The following is a 20,162-nucleotide window of genomic DNA, read 5'->3' as shown; positions in this document are numbered from 1 at the left end:
ATATATATATATATATATATGTATGTGTGTGTGTGTGTGTGTGTGTGTGTGTGTGTGTGTGTGTGTGTGTGTGTGTGTGTGTGTGTGTGTGTGTGTGTGTATATATATATATATATATATATATATATATATATATATACTATATATAGTTGAGTAAAAGTATATAAGTATTAAGTATAATTGACAATTTTACTACTAAGATTTCACTCTGTTGCATTGTATTTAAGGAAAAACACCATAAAAATCTGTCCGCACTTTATTATTTATCCTTACAGTCTTACAGCAGATGTTGTCAATTACAGTAATGTCATTTTTGTTACATCAGTGTATGGCAACAACCCAATATTCTACGTAAAAATCCTCTGAGCCACTACACAATAGCACAAACACTGGTTACAAAAATCCCAAACTGACAAGCTCCAACTTTGCCTCAGTTACTGGTAAGATTAGTTAAATCATCTTTTTTCAAACACAACAATGATTAATGCATTCAAATACACACATTATTAAATTACTATATTTAGTACAGCTGGTGTGCATAAGGTTAATAAGCAGCGAGAGGTATGGAGATTTGAAGGTGGAACACTAGTCTGGTTTAACAGTTTAGGTAACATCAGCAGGACTTAATTCGTGTATGACTTTGATTGAGCTTCATGCTCTGTGAATACAATGTATATGTTAGAGTAGTGTGGAGCGTGGCAGCTATGTTATGTGTTGCGATGGTGTGTGTGAGTCTAGGTGTGTGTGTATTATTATTATTGGTTTAATTGACTACAGCAGATGAGCCCATCCGGTTGATCCCACATGCATTAGAGCCCCTGTACAGGTAGTAGTAACCCTGCATGAGACAGAGAGAATAAAAAAGATTGTGAAGCATTGACAGATACACACATCATTCCTTTACCTTCTATAGAGTAAACAAAGAAACGTATTGTATGGGAGAAACAGAAAAGTTACTTTTATATACATATAACTCAATATGATATAAAATTGTTGTTTTTTATAGCATACAACAACCAGACAACTCTGAGATGAAACAGGCTTTGGATAAAAATAATAGCATTCATATGATAATATATGTAGTTAGTGCTTAAAGTCATAACTGTCTTACCTGCTCTCCATAATCCTCTCCCCAGCTGTTTTTGATGGCCCAGTATGGGACACCTCTCCCTGAAAACAGTATAAACGTAAAAATGAACACTCCACACAATACATTTGATTGCATTCTGCAAATTGAACAGCAGTATTTCAATGACCATTTTTATGGTGCCTTACGATATGAAGTAGTGAGAGCTGAAAAAGCAAAAGTAGGATAGCACACTTACGATCTCCATATCCCACCATGAGCACAGCATGGTCGATCATCCAGGGGTTGCAGAAGATCTTCAGAGGGTGAGACACTCCCTTCCTGTAGAACTACTCACATACAAAGCACAACATAAGAGAATAACACGTGTTTATAAATGGATCCTATCAAAAGAAAAACCTAAGATGCTCCTTGATAATTAACATCTTTTGTGAACACACGAGGTGATACTTATGTAGGTTTTTTTCATAAGTAGAAGTTGACAGTTTACCTGCATTGCAAAAGCATTCAGAGCAACAGATACTGGTCCATTCTCAGCCAGCCAGGCTGCAATTTCTAGAAAAAAAATTATTCAGTATTTTCATTACAACCAACTCACTCAATGGCCTTTCCAGGTAAAATGGATGCACCTAAGATGGGAGCTAATTAGTTTCTTGTCACTTTTAGGCTTTTCTTCTTCAGACCATGTTGAATAACCTACTCACCCCTCTCATCTTTGGATAGTTCCACAGAGCTGTTGATGTAGGCAACCACCTTCCTGGAGCTAAAGTCGCAACTCTGCTTGTGACCAGTGTAGGAGTAGTCACTCTCTGTCTCCACGCCACCTGTACCACACAGGAGGGGTGACAATAAGATCTGTAAATTAATAAAATGTTTACAATAGGCTGCACTTCCTCCTCTAAAGATTTGAAGCTCACCCAGCTTCTCAATGGCTTCGTAAGCATTTGACGGCAATCCTCCTCTGCATGCCTGGTCCAGCCCATCACAGTCAACCAGCTCTGGAAGGCACAAATTAATACACCAAAGAAAACATTAATAATGTTAACTATTAAACATTGTGTTTTCTGTAGGAAGAGATTAGTGTAACATTATATACATGTGTCTGTTACCTTGTTCAGAAAGTGACAGCAACGATCCATTTTTTAGGAACCACTGGCCTTCGATATTACCTATAACAGAAAATGCCCAGCAGGATCCACACATGCCCTGTGAACACACACACACACACACACACACACACACACACACACACCAGCATGAACTACACAGGAGTGTGTAAGTGGTTTTGACAGCTGTACAATTAAGTCTGTTTCTTCGTACCTGGTCTTTAACAGAGCTGACGGCACCGTGATCTCGCCAGTCCCAGCTGGCAGGAGCAGGACCTTTGGCAGAAAGGGCTGGTTTCATAGGACGGTGGAGAGTCCACTGACTCAGCAATGGGTTGAGATATGTAGAGCGAAACTCTTCCTCTGGTTGAAAACAGAAGGAGCAAATTTCAACATTCAGGTTTCTTTTAGAAACAAACAATGCAGAACAAGTCTTTCTACACAGGAACTGGTTTGGAAATACATGCACATGAACACACCAGTTAGGTCACTGAACTTGGTGACTCCATATTCAGCCGAGCCCTGATCCAACTCCTGCAGCTTCTCAGCAGTCTTGAGGTTCTGATGAAAGATGGCCAGACGACGGTCGGCCTCTGGGTTGAAGAGCAAATACAAACGCTTAATACTTATGTGCTGCCATGTGTCACATAGTGAACTGTAACTGAGCTGGTAGGACACTACGTTTGTCTATACATGCTGAGTATACAGCAAGTATGAACATGAGTCCAAACCAGCATGCACCTGCTATGTTTAGTATTCCCAATGTGTAAACATGTCAGTCAGTCAGTCAGTCAGTCACTCACCCTTCTGGCTGGTGTAAACCTTGTTGTATTTAACCATGAACTCTTTAAACTGGCCCAGCAGCTCCACAGATTCCTGTCAGATACACATGAGACAAGCACAGACAATGATGATCATCGTGCTCAGGACAAAACAAACAACAAAGTGTTTTTGTTGGTATTTGTACCTCCAGTGGCTGGCTGGTGAGCACTTCCCCCACCTTGGTGGTCTCTTCTGCTTTAGGTTCAGCTAAAAAGGGATAGTCGAAACATCCTGTGTGTCAGTGTAAATCCTCCAGTGTGAATGTGTAATGTATTAGAATATGCATTGACTGTATGATAATAAAAGGAAATGCATGGAATCTGTCAACAGCTGTGACATGGGTTCGAACTAGGGATAAAGGTAAATACTGTTTACTTATTTGGTATAAAGTATCATTCATCAACCAGGCTAGCAAACATACACGTTACATAATAAGGAAGAGGAATAAAGGTCAAAACCTGGACCTTTTTTCAGGCAACATGCAGATGCATTTCAACATCCAAACTGTTTAGTCTTTCTTCATATTGTATGGACTAACTGAGCACTTTGTGAGCTTTTAACATCAGTGCCAGTCAATAGAACAGTGGTGCAGTTAGCATAAAAATATCAGTTTTAATGTTATGTAGTTTTATTCAGTTTGTTGAGGCTGGAAAATGCTGCTGTTGCTGCAAAGGAAGCAAAGCATCTTGGGGAGGATTTGAGGTTAAGGGTTAGACCTTTGGTTGCGTAGTCGTGTTTCTCAAACGGTTAGATGCTTTGGTTGCTGACTTACCTCTGGGCTCACACTTCTGTTTGAGCAGAGTTGAGGTTCCCTGCCAGGGAATGTCCCACACCTCAAACACGCACACCTCCGTCTGACATAAAAAGATACACATACATATATGAATTCCAAGCATTTTATTGAGTTAGTTATTGTATTGTTATGAATCTGGAGTGTCAGAAATGGTGGATCATGCTAATTACAGAGAACACAACAGATGTTTTGCATTTTGTCGCCTGGTAGATGCTTTCATCCAAAGCGAGATGCAAATCAATCATACGTGTCAGTAAGAAGACAGGGTGTTTACAATTCATGTATATTTATACACAAAGTTGCTTTTTAAACACTTTTAAATGCTTTGTTCAGACAACAAAGAGTGGTTAGTCCATGAGCTGAGTCACAATGTCAGGTGACAAGTGACGTACGTGCTGAACAAACAGGACTACAGTGCTGCAAAGTCAGTCTTAAATGAACACACACAAGCCTGTTCACAGCTTGGTCTTATTTCACTCTAATCAGTGAGATCCTTTTTTCACTGCTCTACTTTTCTCTCACAAACACACATACCTTGAGTTTTTCTGACTCGGGGTAAAAGTCACATGTCCTGAGCATGGAAGCCTTCTTACACAGGGTGTTACTCAGTTCCACTGTCATTGTGTAGCGGATTCCTTTAACAAGCTGGAAAACAGACACACACAGGCTACAGTACTTAAATTTAATTTGAAATGTGCAAATAATACGATAATAATATTCATCGCCCACAGTAGAACATATTCTGACTCTAATGCTGCTGTACTCAAACATGCTGACAAGTTTACATTTAGAGTATCTAAATTATATAAAACGATGTGGACACCACCAGATATCACTGCAATGTGCCTTTAGGCTTCTCAACTCGTGATGCTGTTTAACAGTAGTGTCAAGCTAGGACACATTCAACTACAAAGCACTTCCGTCCATAAAGATAATATAAGTATTTAGAGAGACGTGTTGTCAGTTACGCTGTTTTGTAGTCTTTTCGGAGATTGTTGAAATGAACAGAGTAGTTTTGTAACAAATAAACGAATAAATTTAAAATTGACCTTGCTGATTATAAAACCTGTCTGGCATTGTTTTGAAGGACTGTCACGTGTTTTCCGGTTTTACTCTGGCTAATACCTGCTAACGTGACGAATTTTAAATGGTCCGCAGCCGCACTGTTGTTTACAAATCACCGAGTGCGCGTCTCTCTTTGCGTAATGAATGCTATGTAATAAACCTTTAAATAATCACTATTATGCACTCATGGTACTTTACTGTGATCAAACAAGACAACGCGACAACGCAATACATAGATGTTAAAAGTGAGCGTCCGTTACCTGCTTGGTGGCGGAGATGAAGCGGCTGACTTTCCGGAGGTGCACGGCGTTTGAGCCGCGGTTGTACCGCTCCTCGGCGAACTCCAGAGCCTTCTTCAGCCCCGGGTCGGACTCGTGCAGCCAGATGGGACTGCCAGGAGGCCCGAACAGAGGCCGGTCCAGGTCCTCACCTAAACCGAGCACCGACCCCAGCACCGCGGCCAGAGCCACGCAGAGGATTAGCGGGCGAGAGCTGCATCTAGTCCCCATGATGGTCCGAAGGAAAGAGGGACCGGTGTCCAGCCGGTGCTCGGTTAAATAGAGATGTTTGTTTTCCTGGAGGACAGATCGATATTAAGTTAACAACTGCGGTTATACAAGAGGCAGCGCTGCAGTGGTGATGGGCAAACAAATGTGGGATAAAGCTGTGGGAGGAGCCAGACTGGGGAAAAAGTGTATGTACATGTGTACGGGATGTGTGTGTGTGTGTGTGTGTGGGGGGGGGGGGGGGGGGGGGGGGGGGTGCTCTTCATTATAACTATAATGTCATCTATTTATTACCAATATAGGACGGGCTAAAAAAAAATCACCTAAGAAACGATGGATAAGAATGTTCATCAAAATGTGCGCCAGTCTTTGCCTACGCAAAGCAATACAGTAAAATGCAACAATGTTGTCTAAGAGAAAACAATGGCGTCACTCTAAAACAGCCAGCAGAATGCAACTATAGCCATCACCTGAGACTGAGGCTGAATGTGAGAGTTTGTGGATCTGTTGGACATTTCTTTCACATGCTAATTCTGGCCCCTGTCTTCTTCTTCTTCTGCATAAGCACAGTACTACATGTCTAAGCTGTAAATATGTACATATTGTTTTTTATGCTCTTATACCTTTTTTTCTCTTGCAATTCTGCACAATTGCCCTGCTGTCGTCCTGTGGCTGTTCCAACAGCTGAAACAGAAAAGTGCATCTCTGGGAGTTCCTCCCGGGGCTTTTGGGGGCATCTAAGGTGTGTTGGTGGGATTCTGGGGAGGGAAAGAAGCGGAAGTCTTGGTGAACAGATGTGCTGTTGCCAGAGAGTGTAGAACAACAATAAACAATAAATACGCTCCAGTTCTTTGTGGTTAACTAAACAGCTAACCGAAGGTTTAGTGCGACCTAGACTTCACTGACTGGAAGGTGGGGGTCAAAAATACAATATATTGTGTTGTGCCTTGAACTAAATAAAAAATCAGACAGTATAATGCGACATACTATACTGTGTCAGTAACTTGCAGCACCTCACAAGTGCATTAATTTATATAACAGTGAGTGCAGTCAATACAGACTTATGGTGCAGGTATCAAAAGTGACCGGCAGAGGGAGACAAAATGTTTTTTGCTGTTTTCCACTAAATCTATGCGGACTTCAACATTGAAGTATTTCCATAGCAAGCTAGCTTGTGCATGATAATACACGTAAATATATAGGAAGAGTTTTATTTTAAACCACTGATGGGGAAAGTGCGGGATTAGAGTCACCGTTGCCTTATGTGACGCTTCTATTTTTCTATTTTATTCTAGACCGGAAGTGGCCGGAAATGGCCTTGTTGCTGTAGCAGGCGCTAGCATAGCGCTGTTAGATGTAGATTGGTGCTAACATTTTAAAGTTGCTACCAGAGATCGTTAAATGAACAACAACGCGAGCTGTCCGTTTGCCAAGCCGGTGACATATTTGCTGTCGTGAACGTTATGACTAAGTTATTTTTAGGACTCAGGTTGTGTTCTTAGCACTAGCCTCTGAGCAAAGGTCTGACTGGCAGACATGGAGACTCGGGGAATCGAAGACATGTTTGACTTTCGTCGGTAAGTCAAGCTAATGGCTGTGAGCTAACGTAAGCTTAGGTAGCACTTAGCATTGGCTAATAGGTACGCTACGTTAGGTACGCTAATGCTGATTAGCTGTAGTTACGGTGGCCTTGTGTGTCAACAAAATACAATTTGATGTTATCGCCGACGTTTTCTAGTTAACTGTGAAGTGCCACAGGAAATGACAGAAGTAACATATAAAAAAACAAACAAACAAACATTGCGCTAATGCTAGTTAGCTCATCCAGTTGCCAGGCGGGGATGTTAACCTGTCACTTATCACGCAATGCTAATTTTAGTGTACACATGAGCTGTCTGTAACAGTATAAGTTGCCCCCGGCTATCGTAACTGTTTAGCTTAACGTTGTGAATCTAGCCTATATGCGTCCATCAAAAAACATAATGAAGTTTGCCCGACTGTCACCTGCACATTTCTGTGTATGTGGTAAACCTTAGGTGTGAACATTAAAACTTGTTATTTTATCATAATTTAAGGGGGGCGTGCTTAATATTTCACATGAACTCAGGTGAAACATCTGCACTTTTTACTGAGTGTTTGATACTTTCTTGGGCTGTCCAGATGTTTCCACCTCGTGATTTCGACATCAGTCTCAGAGTGACACGTGTATTAAAATGTAGACAGTGAAACTTGGGGACTGTGGTTAAAGGGAAGAAACTAATGCTGACTCCTAAAAAGGAAATTTAAAATTTTCACTTGATGATTTAACATTTCACTACTTATCTAGAAGGTGCAAGAAAGTAATTTATCACAGTGGTTTTTCATTACTACATTCATTGAGTTTGTTCATGGATAAATGCAAGTACATGAAAAAGGTTCCCAACACACCTCTTGTAGGAGCGGGCTTCATAGTTGCAGACACCTATAGACATATTTATTTTTGACAAATTTTATTCTTTAATGGAGTTTGATTATTGTCTTATTTACTATGATTAATTATTTTGAGCAAAAGCATTTCGTATTTATTTGAATTGTATTAAAAAAATACATTTGCTTGCTTCCTTATTCAGGCTTCCCAAAGATGCAATTGTTCTGCTGCTGCTCCTGATTTACTTTCCAGTTGGCATTTGTTTGATGCTTATACGGATTTTTATTGGCATCCACGTGTTCCTGGTCAGCTGTGCCCTTCCTGAAAGTTTTGTCAGAAGGCAAGTAATAGTTGTTTTTTTTTCCAAATTCACATCAACTATAAACTGTTAGATCTAAGCACCAAGGTAAATACCATTTCAGCCATAATTGCAACCCATCTTATAGAATACATAGAAATGAACTGAATGCTGCAATGAGAACAAAACCTTATCTGATGTCTCTGTGTTGAGCAAAACCAATCAACAAAAGAAAGTCTTTTATTGTCATTATCTCATTATAACACTTGTTACAATGTCACAACAAAATTGGTTCTCTGCATTTAACCCATCCCCTGAGAGAGCAGTGGGCTGCTATGCAAGACAGCCCTGGGAGTGTCTGACTCAAAGGACACACCTGCTTACATCCACCTTTCTTTGTTTGCCTTCAGGTTTATTGTGAGAGTCATGTGGTCAGTCCTGGGTTTGCATGTAAGACAGAAAAACCCTCGTTCCAGAGATAAAAACACCAAGCTGTACATATGCAATCATGTGACAGAGTTTGACCACAACATAATCAACCTCCTGACCCCCTGCAATACTGTAAGCTGTTGACTTAATCATGTTATATAATAATTTTAATTAATAGTTTTGGATACATTTGAGTTCTTCCCTACTATATTACTTCATAGTTTGCAAACCAGCTCTCATTTGTTACAAGCTTTGTGACAAAAACTCTTTTTGTGTGTGTGTAACACACTTACAGTGTTAGGCTAATCCCCTCTGTCTCTTTGTGCGTATTAGCCACAGCTAGAAGGCTCTAAAGGCTTTGTATGTTGGGCAAGAGGCTTTATGGAAATCCATGCAACATCTGGTCAGAGAGCAATAGAAGACGCTCTTCAGAGATACTGCTCATCTGATGGAACCTCACCTTTGCTTGTGTTTCCTGAGGAGGACACAACAAACGGTCGTGCTGGCCTGCTTAAGTTCAAGTTAGTTTAACCATTTTTTTTATTCAAACATGAAGATAATTTGATCTTGTACTCATAACTGTGTTTGTAAAAATTTATTAAAGGCAACCGCAAACTATGCCCCTATTGAAAGGAAGTTTTAGATACAGTTACAGAGAATAACTAAGGCATTTGTTTTGCCCCTCTAATTTTATGTGACTTCTATGACAAAACATAGATTGAGAAAAGCTCTCAACAGTGATTTGAGGAAATCAGAATTAAGTGTGCTTTATCAATGAATATATCAAAATCAGGTCTCCTGCACAGAAAAAAACAGTCAAGGACGCTTGTTTGGATGTCAAACATTGCTAAGGTTTTGTTTGCTGAGTTGCCACATGTAGTTTCTCACTACACACAGACACTGACTATATTGGTCGGAAACTACCCCAACAAACCACCAGCTTCCTGGCTGTGTACTTTATGATAATTGAGTCATTTTATAGCTACAGTACTTTCTAATAAAATGCATTTCAGAATTCAAATGTTCTTTTGCTAAAAATTCAGATTTTTTTTTCATTTAAACGTATTTGTCCTGTCTAACTAATCAACTATGTTTGTTTATTTTTCCTTTTAGTTCCTGGCCTTTCTCACTAACTGATTCAATCCAGCCTGTGGCCTTAAGGGTGAACAGACCATTGGTCGCTTTGGTAATGATGTTTGAGTTATTTATAATGAAAAAAATATCCATACTGTATTTTAGATTATTGTGCTGAAGACTCTTCATACAATATCTACACTGAATTTAGTGAAATTTGCATGAGGCGGTTGAATCTAATCCAGATTTTTGTACAGCAGTTGCTAATGTTTTTATGGTGAGAGTATTTTCATTGGGTAAGGATTGCTGGGCTCACCAGGTCCCTGCTGCAGCGATTTTGTTTGTATCCTGTGTGACTGTTTTTGCAATCAGCCACATTTAAAGCATTTCAGACAGCACTGTACTGTATTAGTGTGGTTGACTTCATTGTCTGTTCACAGAGCACACCAGAGTGCAGTTGGTTAATGGAGCTGTTGTGGACATTTTTTGCTCCATGTACAGTGTATCATGTAAGGTACTAAATAGTTTGTCATTTTTTATCACAAGTTTCACCTTGAACCCTCATATTCACTAGATGGCCGTTATGTTACTGTTGCTCTTATGTTTCCAGTTAACCTAAAGCGGTGTGCAGAAATGTATATTGTGTAAATAGAGCCACTGATTAATAAAAATATTCGCTTTGGTGCAAGCAACAGCTCTTCTGTAGCCCACAGTGTTAAGTGGGGAGCATACGTTTAATTTGGTATTATCTTATTTTAATAGGTTTTCTTTCCAACATCTGCTTTTAAATGATTTAAAACATTTCTGTTTCCATATTTTGTTACAATTATTATTAGAATTTACTTTGTGTTTCTTTTCTATTGCAGTTGGCTCCCACCAGTATCCAGACAAGATGGTGAATCCACGCAGGAGTTTGCTGACAAAGTCCAGGAGGTAAAATCACCCAATGAGTTTATTGGTTTGTTTAACTGACAAGCAACAACTAATTATTAGTTGGCTAATTAGTTCTATGAAATGTATCCTTCATGTATTATTTATTATAGCTATTAGCAGGTGAACTCAGCTTGGTGTCTACAAAGATCACTAAAGCTGATAAAGCAGAGCACATCAAAAGAAAAAGGCACGCTATACCACAAACATCTGCAGGTGAGTAAATTACATGAACCGATAACATATCTAAGGAGTCACATTATTGTTTTGGAGACTTGGTGGATAGGTCAGCTCTTCTTTTACTCACTCTAGGTGTCAGACCTGGTTCTATTGGGCTTGGTTTCATGGTCCATAATTTGGGCACAGATGATCATACAATTGCTAAGATGGCCCAGCAAGTGAAGGATGTGCTTCCTCATATCCCCCTGAATGTCATCACAAAGGACCTAGGTAGGATACACGTGCTGTGCTCTACCACGTCTCTGACTATACAGTGAATAAACAAATTTGAGTATGGTCCTAAATGTGCTTCAAAAGTTATCTTCTGATTGTTGACAGCAAAAACAAATTGTGTTGACACCACTATAACAAATCTGTTGGAAAACAAAGAAGAATCTTCAATGGAAGCAACTGGGACATCTACATTTGGATCTAAGCTCAGCTCCTACTCTTCTGGTTCTGCTCCCACCATAAAGGTTTGGACTCTACATTTTGCTGTGTCTTTACATTAGATTGCAAATTTATTTTGAGGATTCATTATCTGGATGAAAAAACAAAAAAACAAGTTCATTATTACTTTGGATTTTAATATTTAGACACAGGAGATTTTAGGCTACTGATACTCTGCTGCCACAGGTTCATTAATTTATGTGCTTTACACAAGCATCTGTTTTGCTCTTCTCTGCAGCCTGCTGCCAAATGTTTTGGGAAATCACCAGTTGACAGACACTTGTCTCTGCAAGAGAGAAAAGAAGCGCTATATAATTTTGCAAGAAGGTGGGATTTTTTTCGATGTCATTATGTCATTATGCACAATATCTTGTAGTCCAAAAAACAGTAAATTCATTTTAAGGGTTGTATCCACCTTTTAGCTTTGATTCTACATAATGTTAAAGCTGAAGCAAATAAAGGTAAAACACATTTGTCAGTTATTTGGAATCTACAGATATTCTACATAATTTACAGACTTATTCTGTAATCTCATGTGTTGTTACACATGATGATCAGTAGCAGCGGTAAATATATTGTATTTACACATTTGTTTGGCACCTACATTAGCTACATCTTAACCACTGATGATTTGTTTTGGTGTGTTGTGCTAGTAGGGGCTAGTGTAAGTGCTGTTAGTCACTAGACATATATAGGGGTTTGAGGAGGAGGCTACAGGGGTCAGTTACGTCGGTTCTTTCTTAATCACATGGCTCACATTGTTTTCAGCTCTAACCTGAACAGATTCTAGTGACACTGCTTGAACACATTGAGCATATGGCTACGCAGAGACAGCGAATGCTTTATAGAAATGTTTTACATGCAGTAGTGTTGGCTAACTTGTGTTAACTGTCTCCACCTTTTAATAGGCTACAGCATTAGGTTGTGTAAATGTGTCCAGTAAAAACTTGATGTATAAATTGGAAGAGCTGCTATACAATTGACTGTACACATACTGTCGATTAAATGAGAAGTCTTTTACTTTCTATAAGTTTTGCTTTGTATACAGTGAATGTTAAGTTGTGAGGATCATAGGTAAGTTCAGCTGCATTATCATGCGTGTCACTATTTGCAGCCAGGCTGCCACTTGCAGGGTGGTGGGCATGGTCCAGTGGGAATGTGACATTTGTTTATAACCCTCTGTCCCATGTCATCGAGTTCAAATATATTGATTTAATACCTGATAACGCTGAAGGTGAGACTGACTAAAGATGCACAGTGATATCGTAGTACATTTAAGGTTGTACTAATCGATCAATTTCAAAATCAACAGTGGGTCAAAGGTGACATGTAATTAAGGAATCGCTTTTTATGTGATTAAAGCTGAACACGGTTAAAGAATCTGTTGCCGCATTTGCATTTAAAGTGAGGTTCACAGGTTTAAGAGTTTTAGTTTAAGATTTGACTTGCTGTTATAAATGATAATGTTGCTGTGGAACGTGAACGTGAAAAAAAGCAATTGTTCAATTGCACATTTGCTATAACACATTCAGTGGCAATGTTGAATTCAGGTTGAGGCGTTGTTTCAAAGTGAATGAACATCTTTATGTGTTACTGGTGCTTGGAGGCTTTGGAAGGAAGTGTGGACCACTGTGTAATGTTCATTGTGATTCCGTCTGTAATGAAACGTGTCACATTAACGCTGGTTGGTTTGTTTCTGTTTTTTTCTCCAACAGACGTTATATTGAAAAGCATGGACTGGATCAAGGAGAAAGTCACTGAACACACTTTGAGTCAAGCCGTCTTTGGTCTGATAGAAGCATATTCAACTTGTTTTGCAGTCTAAGTTAAATGGTGATTTTATATTCTGTCAACAGATTTTGTTATTTACAAAAAAGTATTCAGAACATGTGATGAAATGGTTTTATGCATGTTGCATTCTTCATTCTGGCTGACACATAATTTTGATAACAATTTGTATAACAATCCACTGACTGTGAATCATCTATTTATTTTTATAATGTCCAGACTTGTTGATGAGAATAAAGAGCAGCTTGACCTTGTTTTTGATCTGTTATTTCAAACATGTAAGGTCTTTGTTGTCAAACCTGCTGAGGTTGAGTCTAAGGTCCAAGGTCATCTTCATCTAATAGTCTAAAACGGGCGTTTAGGAGAAGAACGTGTTGACATTAATTGCACAATTTGTTTTTCAAGGGTTTTTGCTGTAATGTCATAGTTCATGTAGTTGTACCAAATTCAGCCATAAGATGGAGCCAGAAGCTAACGCATCACTAGAGCGAAGGGAACAGAGGTATAGATCAGACATAAACATAGAAAATGTCCTGGGGACACTGGTGCTGATGCACTTCAGCCACACGAGACTGAAAGAAAACAATATCTATACTGAAGTTCGTTCAAAATCGTTAAATGAAGACACAATTTCCCACAGCGCTTGAAGGCATCATCCGCCCATCACACCGGAAGTTACGCTTTCTTTTTTCCGTTCCTGAAGCAGACGCGATTAAGCTAAACTGCAAAGTTAGCAATGTCAGGTGTCGAAGAAACTTTAAGTGAACCCGTAGAAGGCAAAGAAGATAAAGAGTTTAGCGTGGAGGCTGAGGACCAACTTGGAGATGATTATATTGCGGATCCGACTAGATATATATATTACAGGTAGTGTTTAGTTATTTTCTTTAAACGTTTGGGTGGCTAACCTGCTAGCTGCGCTGTCGTAAATTAGCTAGCTAGTTACGACTTCCTTTAGCTAACTTCAGCGCTTGTAATTCATTTGACGTTTCTAATCTGATGCATGTTATTTTCCTTAGTAAATGTTTGTATCGCTTGTCAAATAAAAACTCTACGCATGTAACAATAAGCATGTTTATTAAACTTTGGTGCGCAAACCAAGTGATTACTGTTTCATCCGCACCCCAAATGGCCAGTTTCACGATCATGCAAAAAGAATTGCTTCAGAGTTTAAATTAACATCCGTATTGCTTTTGTTGTGTGTTGTTGTGTGTGTTGTTCTCGATGCCTACGTGCGACACTACAGCTAAATGACGACCTTTGCTGGGTTTCAGAGACCGAAAGGAGTGGGCTGACCTGGAGCCCGTTCCTCAGGATGATGGACCTAATCCTGTGGTGAAGATCGCCTACTCTGAAAAGTGTAAGACAGAATCATCAGGAAGAAATTCACATCTTATAAAAGACGTCATAGACCTTTAACCAGCTCACTTACTGACATCGTGCAGATTTAATAAGCATAATGTTATATATAATTTACGGTAAACTGCTGTACATAGTTATGCATATAAGCACAGGCTATATTTATATTGTACATGTGTGTGTTTTATACCAGTTTCAGATGTTTATGACTATTTTCGTGCCCTCCTGAAGAAGGATGAAAGAAGCGACCGGGCCTTTGCATTAACAGCTGAGGCTATTGAGCTAAATGCTGCAAACTATACAGTATGGTGAGCATATTTGTATGTGCATGAAAAGTACATTAAAACACAACTAAATCTACGTTTTTTTTAATTAGTACCCATTTAATAATGGTTTCTAGATGTATTTCTAAATAGTATTTTGGAGACTTGGAAACAATCTTTCCTCCTACTGATCCTGGGCTGTGGCTCATAAAAGCTGCACCTCCTCATCAAATGTTTTATGTTTGGATGTCAAGATGTGTTTGGTTAGTACTTCATTAAGTAAAGTCAAGAAAGCTCTCTTTGATTTAGTATTAAGTTATAGTTTGTTTAATAGTTATTTACAAATAACATAATATCAAATATAACAAACTATTTGAATTAATAGCAAAAGCATCTTTCATTTTGGCTGTAATGTTTACACATGTTGGTGTCATATGTTAATGTAATGCTGCAGGTGGTGTGTGTGTGTGTGTGTGTGTGTGTGTGTGTGTGTGTGTGTGTGTGTGTGTGTGTGTGTGTGTGTGTGTGTGTGTGTGTGAACATGCAGGCACTACAGGCGAGTACTGTTGCAAGCCCTGTCAAAGGACCTGAGGGAGGAGATGAAGTACATTACTGCCATCATTGAGGATCAACCCAAAAACTATCAAGTCTGGTGAGTGCTGTCAAAGAAATTGGTCACATCTCCATCTGATAGAGTCATTTAAGTAAAAACGTTAAATCCAGCTTTTGGTTTCCAGGCACCACAGACGTATGGTGGTCGAGTGGCTGAACGATCCCTCAGAGGAGCTGGAGTTTATAGCAGACATTCTCAGCCAAGATGCAAAGAACTACCACGCCTGGCAGCACAGACAGTGGGTCATCCAGGTAGGTGTTTGAGTTTCAGCAGAGTCTGGCTTCAAAATTGTGGACTTAGATCCATTTTCTGCCTACAATGATCCACTCTGCCAGGCTGGCTTCTGTACTTATTTAGTATTCATTTGGTTGTTTTAATCCTTCATTAGACAGTATTTGTTCTAAGCAGTACAGGGCCACTAGTAAAAGCACTGCATGATTACATAAACAAATTTGTTTCCAGCATTTGTTCTATTGAATTTTCAGGAGTACAAACTGTGGGATGATGAGCTGGAGTTTGTTGAAAACCTTTTGGAAGATGATGTGAGGAATAATTCAGCATGGAACCAGAGACATTTTGTCATTTCTCATACTACAGGCTTCTCTGATCCGGCCATAGTGGAGCGAGAGATTCAGTAAGTACTTTCCCAAAACTATACACAAATTAAATGCGTTAATATGCACAAATTTACTCACACTTTTTTTATTGCTAGGTATTGTCTGAGTCAGATCAAGAAGGCTCCTCACAATGAAAGTGTATGGAACTATTTGAAAGGGTAAGATGTACAACACATACAAAAATACTTTTCTACATCATATAAAAGTGCTGCTAAGAGTAAACTTGTTCATATTTCATGTGCTGGTCTCATTCAGACATTCACAATAGATGACATGCTACAGGGGGAAGAAACAAGTGGAGACTCAGCTATTAAAAATAGAAAAGCTCACTGACAATATCCCCCCCCCCTTTTTTTTTTTCTTCTCCAAAGGATGCTGCAAGACAGAGGTCTGTCATCTCAGCCAAAGCTGCTGGAAAGAGTCCTGGAGCTGAAGGAGACGCATTGCTCACCTTACCTTCTAGCATTTCTCTACGACTGCTACGAGGATGCTTTGGAGGACAGCAGCCAAAAGGAAAGTGTGGACAAAAAGGAAACGTTAAGAAAGGCAGAAGAAGTGAGCGCTTTTAAGAGTTTTGTGGTAAATACATTCATAACTTTGTGGCTGTTGTTTTTCTGAAACACACTTTGTTTCTGTTTTTATTTTTTTTTTTTTTAGATTTGTGAATTTCTGGCACACGAGAAAGACACGATTCGTAAGGAGTACTGGCTGTTTTTGGGACGTTCTCTGAGAAGCAAACACGACTCTGAGCCAGCAGACAGCCCTGAACCTTCATCCCCAACGTCTGGACAGCAAGAGATGAGCTAGAGGAGGAGACCCGTGCCATTAGCGCTTCAGCTTGCCTCATGTCTAACTCACAGCGTGGTTTGACTGCAATGTATACTGCTAAATGAAAGGCACAGACGTCAAGACAGGTTCAGTGTTTGAATCATAAGCCATAATTTATACCATCGGATGTCAGGAATTTGAAACCATCTAACCAGTTTATCGTCTCCATATCAGTTCAGCAAAGTGGCTTTTGATAGTGTTTCTTGGAATCTGAGCGAGGCAGTCATGTTGTTTTCTAATTGTGTCAGTCTCAGTTTGCCAGCGTTGATTTATGATTGATTTAGGTAGTATTACCAAGTATACTGGTAATACTTCAGTCAGTGCATTTAAATGTACGATAAAAAACTATTTACAGTTGGAGAACAAATCTATTAACATGTTTATGCTCTTTGTGTTTTGTATTTTAAAGTACCTTTATGTGTGAATGGACACGTTAGTGACTGTAAATCAATATCATGTGCTTGTAAAGGCTGGAACGTTTTCTGAAACCGGTCAGAGAATTGGGTTCGTATAAATAAAAACTTTGTAGTAATACTGTAAGGTCACCTGTTGGCAGTGATGAGTGCGATGCTGCATTCTGAGCTACACAGCATTGCACACGTTGCGAACTCTGTCGGTGGCTGTAGACGGGCCACGTTGTTGCTCCTGGGCAGTTTGTCCTGTTTGGTGCTTTGACCTGTGCTGCCAGGAGGAAACACCGCTAACAAGCCGCTGAGCACACAGCACATGTATTGACACGAAGCCTCGTGTCCTCTTCTCCCTTGGAGCTCGGGAGAAAAAGATTTACTCCACTAGATGCAGCTGCTTCTACTTCTGCTGACACTACACCACAATCCATCCCCTCCAGTTTCCAAGCAAGCAGCCGGAGAGCCAGCAGCGTGTAATTAGAGCTTCTCTGCGTACTTCTTATTAATGGCGAATAGATTGCTTTTCTCTGCTTTTCCTCACTAATGTTTAGGTCAGTGTGATGAGCGAATTCACGTCATCAGCTGTTATGACACATGAGCACGAGGGCCACATGACACTGACATTTCCACGTAAGGCTGATGTAGTCAGTAGGACTTGCTGTATTCGAGTATTCACAACTGTTTCAGTTTATTCAAATCCATCCAGTATCACTGCATGACTACAAGCATTGTGTTGGGCTCCCTCATGGTTTAACCCAGAACAAAAAGCTGAGTGTCAGACAGTGTATAATTAAAATACTAATTAAACCCAGCCCACGTCAAAACAATCCACTCGCACTGCAACCTGGGGAAGTTATTAAATGCAGGTGAGGGCGGCAGACAGAAGCCAGAAACACGTCTTGGGTTCAGGCGTCCATATGTGAGGTTCACCACAGACAAAGTGGATTAACAGGGGAACAGCGAATCCAAATCCGGCTTGACTCAGGCATCTGTTTCTTCTAAATGTTTGAAAGGCAACTAATCCCACATGGGTCTCTGCCGCTTCTCCGCGTGTCACAGAGCCAGACACAACAACTGTTTCAGGCAACGACTGATGCTGGTGATATTAAAGCTAGAGCCACTATGGAGGATGAATCGAGTGTTCATTCTTTGTGATATACGCATTGTAAAATAAGATCTGTCAGACTCTTTGTCCTCTACAGTTTGTTTCTGTTCCGATGTGAAACAGTAACAGTTCCATCAATGCTCCACTGAAGCCTTTAATGAGGAGTGGGGGAGCCAGATTTTCCCAATATCTCATTCAAAGCAGCTTTGACGGCCACCAGGGGGCAGCACTGAGCTCACGACTTCACCACTAACGCGTCTTCACCTCATAGAGGGACCAAACTTAGTTCTTTTTCTTAATGAAACACGCACTGATGTGTTAAGACTGATAATTTGATTCCTTTTTACTGAATTAACTTTAGTAAATTTTATTTATATGTTTAGTTGTTATTAGCATCATATGACTAAACAGCATTTATTGGAGCCATCAGCAAGTAAGTGTGTATGAATGTAAGTGTTCTCACTCTTCTCAAAGCTATTTTTAGCTGCTCAATGCAACACTAGGCTTCAGTGATTATTGTCTGGGTTCACGTGTACCTGCCACGAAATACATTGTTCCTCTCAGACATTAGTTAGAGCAGGTTTAAATAACAACCTTGGCTTTTGACCACTGTGCTCGTTTGTTCATCTGCCCCGGTCCTGCCCGTTTGACAGCTCCGTTTCTGGAGATCTGTAGCTTATTGATTCTCTGCAGTTCTAAGTCAATTCCTCGTTGGGATAAACATCATCTGAGTCCCTCCCCGGTCCAGCCAGCAGCGGCAGACTGCTTTGGATTCATTAATATTTATGGCCTAACACAGGACTTTACAGGCTGACCTGTCAGCGCTGTTGTAGCCGCTGCTGTAAAAATGCATCTCAGATGCCAGAGCAGTCCCTTCACAGCCGACGCGCACACGCACACACACACACACACACGCACACACACACACACACACACACACACACACACACACGCGCGCACACACACACACACACACACACACACACACACACACACACACACACACACACACACACACACACACACACACAGGTTAAGCTGCTCTTAAGTGTGAAGGTGGTTTTTCTTCAGCGTGAGCGATCCGCCTGCATCGCTCCGTATGGCGCTGGACGCTTAGTTTTACCTTATTCTTCTGGGAAAAGTCCTCCACACTGAAATTAAATTACTTTTAATTCTACACTGGTAGACAGCCTTCCCCCCTCTCGCAGCCTTGTGATCTTACCTATTAGGATGGGAATTACTTTCCTCCTCGGTGGCGGCGTCTCCCAGGTTTGCGACCGTGACAGGGAAATTGTCTGTGTTATGGAGGTGAGCGGTGACATGTGCTGTTAACAACTTCTGCTTCATCACATTCGTCAGACAATTGAATTCAGCAGCTTGTTCCTCGGATTAAAATGCACGCTGCCTACCTGCGGCTGTTCCGACTGTGTGTTAACTAAAGACATTTTCCAAACTGGCCTGATGGGCCAAGTTTATTTGTATAGCTCTTAATCACAGCTACAGATCTAAAGGCTTCACAACGCCCACATTATGGAACAACAAATGTGAAAAATGGCCTGAATTTGTTGATCACCAAGGCGTAGACGTTATACAATACTGGAGCACAAGGGAAGACGGAGAGCTGGGTTCTGTCCTGCGGCTAGGCCTGATCTGTTTGGGTCCGTGCGTTTGCTCTTAACGCTGATGACATCGTCAGCTCTGCTGATCGACTGGCAGAGACGCGCGTTGCCTCCTAGCGGAACTGCCAATCACTTCATCAATTCATCATTCGCGCTGCTTACCAGCAAACCTGAGAAGTAAGTGTTTAAAAGCCACTTAGACTCACGCTCACACATACACTTACTGGCAGCTTCACCGGTGCAGTCAATGAGGTGGCTCATTGTGATGAATGTTCAGACCACGGCTTTCCCCGGTGAAACTCTCCCACCTGTACTCGTCAAATGTTTGGCTCATTAAGTCAAAAACTTGTCCTGTAAATGATTTTACATCCAGAGTTAAT

At 40.4% G+C, this 20,162-nt stretch overlaps 3 protein-coding genes across 4 annotated transcripts; 2 read left to right on the top strand and 1 right to left on the bottom strand.

Annotated features, from left to right (window-relative positions):
• Window positions 1–240: 240 nt before the first annotated feature.
• On the bottom strand, window positions 241–5,530 carry ctsf (cathepsin F). Its single transcript, XM_029165058.2, has 14 exons — window positions 5,134–5,530; window positions 4,343–4,453; window positions 3,788–3,869; window positions 3,161–3,222; window positions 2,997–3,069; window positions 2,673–2,786; window positions 2,408–2,556; window positions 2,197–2,293; window positions 2,005–2,085; window positions 1,792–1,911; window positions 1,578–1,642; window positions 1,326–1,416; window positions 1,112–1,170; window positions 241–838 (listed from the first exon to the last, which is right to left on the bottom strand). The coding sequence occupies exons 1-14, from the start codon at window positions 5,380–5,382 to the stop codon at window positions 764–766; spliced, it is 1,428 nt and encodes a 475-aa protein (XP_029020891.1). The 5' UTR covers window positions 5,383–5,530; the 3' UTR covers window positions 241–763.
• A 1,162-nt stretch (window positions 5,531–6,692) lies between these two features.
• aup1 (AUP1 lipid droplet regulating VLDL assembly factor) lies at window positions 6,693–13,228 on the top strand. Of its 2 annotated transcripts, XM_029165059.3 has the most exons (12): window positions 6,693–6,956; window positions 7,989–8,126; window positions 8,495–8,645; window positions 8,847–9,034; window positions 9,627–9,699; window positions 10,028–10,101; window positions 10,454–10,520; window positions 10,631–10,733; window positions 10,830–10,967; window positions 11,076–11,212; window positions 11,425–11,513; window positions 12,902–13,228. In XM_029165059.3, the coding sequence occupies exons 1-12, from the start codon at window positions 6,916–6,918 to the stop codon at window positions 12,945–12,947; spliced, it is 1,245 nt and encodes a 414-aa protein (XP_029020892.1). In that variant the 5' UTR covers window positions 6,693–6,915; the 3' UTR covers window positions 12,948–13,228. The 2 variants fall into 2 exon arrangements, with proteins under 2 accessions (XP_029020892.1, XP_055368252.1); XM_055512277.1 differs by lacking the exons at window positions 8,495–8,645; window positions 8,847–9,034.
• A 420-nt stretch (window positions 13,229–13,648) lies between these two features.
• Window positions 13,649–17,196, top strand: fnta (farnesyltransferase, CAAX box, alpha). Its single transcript, XM_029165060.3, has 9 exons — window positions 13,649–13,838; window positions 14,246–14,331; window positions 14,524–14,638; window positions 15,141–15,245; window positions 15,331–15,457; window positions 15,692–15,840; window positions 15,919–15,981; window positions 16,195–16,378; window positions 16,481–17,196. The coding sequence occupies exons 1-9, from the start codon at window positions 13,711–13,713 to the stop codon at window positions 16,628–16,630; spliced, it is 1,107 nt and encodes a 368-aa protein (XP_029020893.1). The 5' UTR covers window positions 13,649–13,710; the 3' UTR covers window positions 16,631–17,196.
• The last annotated feature ends 2,966 nt before the right edge of the window (window positions 17,197–20,162 follow it).

This window comes from Betta splendens, chromosome 10, assembly GCF_900634795.4.
Source record: "Betta splendens chromosome 10, fBetSpl5.4, whole genome shotgun sequence".
Lineage (NCBI taxonomy): Eukaryota > Metazoa > Chordata > Actinopteri > Anabantiformes > Osphronemidae > Betta > Betta splendens.
Note: the sequence above shows the minus strand (reverse complement) of the source record. Positions and strands in the feature narration are given on the sequence as shown.

Bases quoted from the DNA above. Each gene is read 5' to 3' on its own strand.
- fnta (XM_029165060.3), top strand. From the start codon at position 13,711: ATGTCAGGTGTCGAAGAAACTTTAAGTGAACCCGTAGAAGGCAAAGAA. The intron at 14,639-15,140 runs GTGAGCATATTT...GTGAACATGCAG, and splicing joins GCTGCAAACTATACAGTATG to GCACTACAGGCGAGTACTGT. The intron at 16,379-16,480 runs GTGAGCGCTTTT...TTTTTTTTTTAG, and splicing joins CGTTAAGAAAGGCAGAAGAA to ATTTGTGAATTTCTGGCACA.
- aup1 (XM_029165059.3), top strand. From the start codon at position 6,916: ATGGAGACTCGGGGAATCGAAGACATGTTTGACTTTCGTCG. The intron at 6,957-7,988 runs GTAAGTCAAGCT...TTCCTTATTCAG, and splicing joins GACATGTTTGACTTTCGTCG to GCTTCCCAAAGATGCAATTG. The intron at 8,127-8,494 runs GCAAGTAATAGT...GTTTGCCTTCAG, and splicing joins CCTGAAAGTTTTGTCAGAAG to GTTTATTGTGAGAGTCATGT.
- ctsf (XM_029165058.2), bottom strand. From the start codon at position 5,382: ATGGGGACTAGATGCAGCTCTCGCCCGCTAATCCTCTGCGTGGCTCTG. The intron at 3,070-3,160 runs GTACAAATACCA...TGTATCTGACAG, and splicing joins TCACCAGCCAGCCACTGGAG to GAATCTGTGGAGCTGCTGGG. The intron at 1,417-1,577 runs GTAAACTGTCAA...GTATGTGAGTAG, and splicing joins TGAATGCTTTTGCAATGCAG to TTCTACAGGAAGGGAGTGTC.